The following is a 7,235-nucleotide window of genomic DNA, read 5'->3' on the forward strand; positions in this document are numbered from 1 at the left end:
TATTCACTGATAGATATGAAAATACTGAAGTTTTAGAAAAATCATTACATATAGCTGGCCGTTCTAAATAGATTGCCTGTTTAGAATGCTGTTTCTGTATGTGCCCACAAGAAATTCACAGCTCTGACATTCACCAAGACATGGAAGGGTGTAATTAGACCCAGTTTTATTGTTTCCAAATGAGTTAATCACTCAGTCATATGGCAGAGGACTTGTTCCATTCCACGTACACACACCAGGACCAAGGTTGGATTACATCACTTTGGAGATGAACAGTAAGAGGCAGATATGGCTGACTTCACACTGTACAGAATCAGAACCCTGCAGCTCATTCTTCTTGAGGTGGTGTAATCCTGTGCCCCAGACCATTTAGGTGTCCAGTTGTGAAGGGATTCCCAGGTAAACTACGAGAATTCCTCACTAACTAATTTGAAAGAAATGAAACTAATATCCATCTCATCCCATCAGGTCTTCGAGTTACTTCAGAAATGAAAAACTACCATAAATAAAAACTGCCAAGGGAAGGAAAAAAACCCCACATTTTAAAAAATCTGGCAGAAAGCTTTGTTAAAGCAGACCAAAGAAAGTGTCTCTGGAATCAGGATAAAACTGAGTTGATAAGCCCTAAGAGACAAAGAGTGCAGCAGCTTCTCCCCAGTGCATGAGCATGACAGTAAGCTTTGACCCTCTTCTACTAGGTCCATCACCTCACACAAAGCTAAATGTCAACATCTAAAGTAGCAAGACCCCAAAAAGCAATGCTCTCCCCTTCCTTTGCCATACGATTGCAAAAAACCCATGAGTTACCTTACAACAGAAACAATCTTACAGGGGTGAGCAGCTTCTAGTGCACTTACTTATCACTTGTTTTAAAGACATGTTATTACAATGCCTTTCAGGATACAGGACCCTCCATTTACAAGCTCAACATGGAGTTTATCATTAGACTGTCTAATAAATCTGATCAATAGTTTTTCTCAAAGCAATGAGACCATACAGCTCTGCTACGCTACATGTTATTTCTAAACTCTGCATATTATTTCCCAAAAATTCTCTGAAGGTAAACAATAATCCACCACATTTATACTTAATCAACTATGAAAGCAATATCAACCATATATCCACACTGTGCAAGAAAAATACAAAACACAACATTGTCTAGGTACTAAATAAATTGACAATAAAAATCAAAGCTAGAACAATCCATTGCTGCTTTAACTTCTCATTTGCAATCCCTGTGCTGCACTAATTAACAATATTCTCACAAACAAGTTGGGTAAGTTAGTCGCATTTGTGATGTATACAAGGCTTAAAAACATAATTTGTGCAAGCTACTGCATCACAATTCCATGCAAAAAACCTGCTCTTACAGCTGCAACGAAATTCCTAGAAGTTCCATGCTCGAACTAAGTTCCAGAAAGGCGATATTACAAAGAGTATGTAAACAATGTTATTAAAAAAAAAAAAAAGGGTGGGAAAACTTTGCAAATGACTGACTTTAAGTGGTCTGAAACCACTTAAATTTTTTTAAACTTTGAGTAGAACTTCATAATGAAATGTGCTTGCGAGAGGTGAAATTAAAAAAACCCACAAATTTCCAAAAGTACTTCTACAAAGTACATTTTCATGACACTTCAAAAGAGGATTATCAAAAAGTAGATAATCTGTACTGTAAAACCTGTACTCCTGCCAAGACGTCTACAAAGCCAAAAGCCTTTCAAATGTCTCGTCAAGCCCAGTTTAAAGACTTTTAAGCTGAAAGATAAGTTACTAAAACTTCAACCCAAAAGCCGAACTCTTTCAGTGTCCCAGTTTTCCTGATAATCATTAGTTTTGTCTTCCAAAAAGCAGATCAGCCCCAAGTTTTCAGTTCTTAACCCTATCCCCTTCTGCAGACTACCGGACCTGCTCCTGAAGCAGGAAGGACAACCAACTTCTATTTAAAAAAAAATTTATGCTGTGCATATCAAAGTTTACAGTATTATAGATAATACATCTAAAAGAAAAAACAATTATCCAAGCAACAGAACACAGTCTTGAAGAAGACATACATTGGAAATAACCCCAAAATATTATGCAACAAACCTTTTACTGATATAGCAAGGTAAAACTGAGAGTTGGATTTGCGCCCTATATTTTCAAGCACAGCTTTAATAAAACAAGCAGTGATAATCAATGCGACTCAAAAAATTTTGTAATTGTTACACGTTTTAAAAATTGCTCCAAAGAACAGCTTTTCAAGTTCTTTCAAATGCTAGTTTTAAAGGAAAATAACTAGCATATCACACTAAAATACACATCAGCTTCCCCTGTAAGCCACATACAATCTTTAATTAAACATCTACAAAGGAATTATGAACTTAAATTATGCAAAAATTCATCTGAAGAGTTACAATTAAGTCAAACAGGACTTCAATACATCACTGGAATGAATGCTTCATTTAAGAAACTGTGCAAATTAACTCACCTCTGCCTCCTCTCTTCATCCTTTAAAACCTCATAGATGGCCACCAACTAAAGCAGAAACAGCAAAAGAAGAAACAGCACAATAAGTGTTACCCTTAGGATTGAGTTCATCCAGTTTAAACAGCAGCAGCATATTTTACATTTGCCAACCAATGACATTCCCTAGTTTTCACTTTTCTCTACAACACTAAGAAGGGCTCAGAATGCATATTCATATACAGAGTGACATATTCATATACAAAGTGTCATCAGATACACCAACAAGCAACTCCCAGAAAGGACTTTTTCCGCTCCTCATCTGCCAAACTGAGTCTTGTATCAGCTACACCTTAAAAAGAAAAGTTATCTTTCATCCTAAAGGTCTTACTGAAATTAAGTAGCCTGTATTTAGTCACCAGAAGTATATTTTTAAAGACAGAGCTAATTTCAACAGTCTCGTGGTTTCGAACTGCAAATATTCAAAAGACAAAAATTCCAAACCTAATATGAATTATTTTCAATAAATCATGCCTACTTATGACTTGCATTGAGAACTGATCAGAAATGTTCCCTCCTGCTTTTCTGTTTATAAACAGAAGACCGTTCCTAAACAATTCTACATAAAGTGCAAAACATATATTTTCCTCATAAGAGTATAAATATTATTTTCAAATTTTTTTTTTAATTTGTGGCTACATACTAATTCTGAGTATTCAACAAGTTAATTCCAAAATAGTGTACTTGTTTTTAATCTAGCTACACCAGGAAAAATATAATTCATTGTCCAACTTGGTTGTTTCAAAGGCGTACCATTGTTCTTACTAAAATCATAAAAAATTCTGTTCTCCCTAAAACTTCTATTGCCACACATTGCACTTACTTGCCTAAACTGTGTTTCTGCATTTTCATCTTTATTCTTGTCTGGGTGCAAAAGCAGTGAAAGCTTTCGATATGCTTTCCGAATGTCTGCAGACGAAGCATCCTGAAAAAGGAAAAGAAAGCATCCTGTCAGAAACTAATTTCCAGAACTTCATTAAGATGTGAAGACAGCTAACCATGGGCAGGGACTAAGGCAACGTAATTTAAGACGTCTAACAACCAAACCATGCAACTAGCCTAGCCTAAATAACTGAACAGTCATTCAGTCCAATTCATCTTTCATCTTAATTTCCTTCATTACCAAACATCCATTATAATGACGTTCGCCAAAACTTCCAAACATTTGCTTGCTTAAGAACTAACTCAGGCACCTTCTGCTCCATCTAAAAGTTCAAATAAAACCCGAGAATCATTTAATCTGCATATCTTCAAGACAGACTTGATTTCAGAAAATCATCATGCTCTGTTTCTCAAACTCAAGACTTGCTATGAACTCTTCCCTTATTAATACCTACATGTAATTCACTACTAATAGGACTTCCACTCAACTTCAATTTTACGACATCTAAAGAACTGTGTTTTCCTAAAGCAGCTTCAAATTACAGTCTTGAAGCTATACTGTAGCACTGACATCAATCTATACCATAATCACTGTAAGAATTGCACACATTTTGGGAGAAAAAATAAAACTCAGAATGTGAAATGCATCATGGATGCTCCAGCTCAGCTGCACAATGCACAGATTTCTGAATTAATGACTGCTATTTTGTACATGCTGTAAAGGTATCCAGAAATGGAAGATTTCAAGAGTTGTATTTCACTACTTGTATTATGTAGCGTATAGGTCTTACGCTCACCAGAAGATCCACAAAGCATCACATTTAAACAGAACTACTTGCATTCTATTACTAACACTACCAAAGCAACATTTTAGAAATCAACTGTTTTACCTGACGATTTTTATTTCTTGATTTTATATATATTGTTCCCCAGAATATTCTCTCTTGAAATTAGTGTCAATACAATTAAAAAACATCAAAACCCAGATCTGAATTAGCTGTAAGGAACAGAGCTGAAATAAAATAATAATTAATGCAATACTGTAATTAGTCTGTCATGCTTTTTATTATAAATCATTACTTCAATTCTAAAACTTTTGGTTTTAACATGAGGCTATAATAATGCCATACACAAGTTTGGACCAATATTAGAGGAAGACTGGAGGAGGGGGAGGGGAACACCATAAAGTGGGGGAAAATACGGAATTTGAGAAAATTCAGCTTTGAAATTATATTTTAAGGAAGCTGGTAATATCCCCTAATGCAAGAACAGAGTTTCCATAGGTTCTTGTCTGTCAAAAGAAGGTGGGTTTTTTTACTCAGGGAGGATTTCTCCTGAAAACACAGCATACATATTCTTAAATTTTCCAACAGCTATTTCTAAGGCATGTGCACACCAAAGCAGAATTCCTTTGGTTAAGTACCAGCTTACTTCCAGCTTGATTACTGCCAGTAAATTGTTTCAGATTGCCATTGTTTTATAGGTTTATTTTTAACTCTTGGTTAAGGAGAAGGAAGAGACAGTGACTAAATATCTATTCTAAGCACAAAGAACCACTGAATTCTTGAGACTCAATGGAACTACAAAAGAAATATGAAAATGTAACGTAAATAAAACTGTTAAAAATTAGTGATTGAGACCATGACAAGCTCAAGAAAGGAGTACCTCCAGACTTTGTATTTGGGAAAAACCACAGCTATTCTTTCTCTACCACACATTTAGGTGTGCTTGGTATTATTTTTGGAACTCTCCTGATGAACAATTAAAAACCTAATAGAAGCAGACTTAGGAGTTGTCCCACAGTATTCTTCCAATTACCTCAAACAACAAACAGCAAAAAAAAAAAACCCGTGTTTTCAGTTGTACCCAAACAATTTAAACTTTAGTTTTATGTGGGAGCAGCCCGATTAGTTGTGTAAAAGATCAGGAGAAAACACGGTTTTTCTGTTTCATGCTTAAGCAAAACAAAGAGATTCTAAGTCAATTCTGAAAGAATAAAGTTTCTTAAATATTTACGTTGCTTCATCTTGAGAAGTTTAAAGAAATTTACATATTTACAAAAAGCAAGTTTTTCATCTAGTTGCCAGAAATAATTTAGAGATTGTTTTGTTTCCCCTCATCTAGCAACCCAGTCAGCTACTTCACAAACAACGTGAGCTTGTCTTCAAAACAAAATACAGTATTTCAACACTACTACAGCAAATAAAAATCTGGAAATAAGTCTCCTGGCCATGGCTTTAGCTAAAGTGATCGTTATGAACATATCAGCTAATGGAAATTAAGTCCCTAAAAGGTTGAAAAGAGGACAATAATACCATTAAGTAATTAAATATGGGAGTTACTGTAAATGATTTAATTTACAACTGATCCATCTAAATATCTAAAGCAACAATACATATGCCTGCTATATGATTCTTTGCAGCACTGTCAAACAGAACACAGGAAAATATTATATGTTCCAAACATTTTGCTAATTAACGCTATCTCTGGGTTATGTTAGGCATCTTCAGGCAAGGTTCCAGATCCTCTAGGAGCTGCCGTGAACAACAGTGATTGCTTTATGAGAAAAGTCTCTCATCACTACAGAGCTTCCTAGCAGTGTATGACCCTAAATAAACTACAAAGAACTATTATTTTCAAACTAATAAAGAAACATCTACCATGCTGAAGCTGTTCTATGAAATTTTAATTTATAGCTAACCAACTCTGCTGGTCACCTTCAGTAACACTTCCTTAAAGGCTGAGCAACTAAACATCAAGTTAAGAGTCAGTGTTTTCTCTAGACTAAGATACTGTTTTACATATTAGGGCAGAAGTCCAAAGATCAAGAGACAGGAAGCAATGACCATGCTAAGCTTTTGTTTGTTTTAGAGAAAAAGCTCAGAAGACATGTTGGATGGCTTCTTTTATAATTCAGAAACCTAGATCTCAGTTATATCTAAGGGGAGAAAAATAAAATCTGTATAGGCATATCAGTTAATAGCAGAAGCAGCTGATAACGTTACAGACAACTACTGCATTCAGTGGTTTCTCCAACACCGTGCTTCAGGTGGGCAAGTTTTGCCACCAATTGAGGTAAATGAACCTGTCACCCTGTCTCCCTCATGTGGATACAAATACCAAAAGCATCACCCCATTTCTTGATAACTATCTTTCAAAGCAATATTGCCGCATCATACTGCCAAGGCTGAGCATCTTTTTATACACCCATTTCCACCAGTTAGAGTAGTGAGAACTACTCTTGCTGCAACAGCAGCACGCACTTCCATGTGCAACATCTCAGTCCGCTTTCATATGAGTCACTCCTGTCCAGAAGGGAAAAAGGCAATACTCCATCACATACATTTTGAAACACAAAGCATAACCAGAATACTTACATTAAAAGATAATGCAAAATGAATGCTCTAAGCTAAAATGAAAACTGCTCAGCTCTCAGCTGCAGGGCTGGAAAAAATGCACATAGCAGACAAGCCAAAGGAGAAAAAGGTGTTTTGTGCTACAATTAGTTCTCAGAAACACCAAACTGAAAAGTCTTTGCTTAGGTAGGCCACAATCTGGCCTCTTATGCATGCAAATATGCAAGTATTCATGTGGGAATTTTTTAATTGCTAATACATTATTAACAAGCAGAGCGTCCATGTGCCTACTTACATGACCTCTAGGTAGAAGTTAAAAGTTCGACTTTTCCACATAATCCCTTACACTACAAACAAGTATTGTAGCACACAAACAAAATTACCATTTGAAGGAATCAACAGTATGTCAAAAGTTAAACACATTTAAGGTACTGCTGGAATTTTAAACTTTTGTCTAAAGGGTGATACACATCAGATTCCCAGGGTGAAGCAGAA

At 35.7% G+C, this 7,235-nt stretch overlaps 1 protein-coding gene across 1 annotated transcript in view; it reads right to left on the reverse strand.

The window, feature by feature from the left end:
• LOC104490538 (dnaJ homolog subfamily C member 1-like) overlaps nt 1-3,495 on the reverse strand; it is a gene marked incomplete at its 5' end in the record, with an annotated part of 54,200 nt that extends 50,705 nt beyond the window's left edge. The window contains 3 exon segments of the mRNA XM_010132836.1: nt 2,468-2,514; nt 3,326-3,445; nt 3,448-3,495. Of these exon segments, the coding sequence (XP_010131138.1) occupies nt 2,468-2,514; nt 3,326-3,445; nt 3,448-3,495 (215 nt within the window).
• Between the last annotated feature and the right edge of the window lie 3,740 nt (nt 3,496-7,235).

Source organism: Buceros rhinoceros, unplaced genomic scaffold, assembly GCF_000710305.1.
Source record: "Buceros rhinoceros silvestris isolate BGI_N320 unplaced genomic scaffold, ASM71030v1 scaffold8533, whole genome shotgun sequence".
Taxonomy (NCBI): Eukaryota; Metazoa; Chordata; class Aves; order Bucerotiformes; family Bucerotidae; genus Buceros; species Buceros rhinoceros.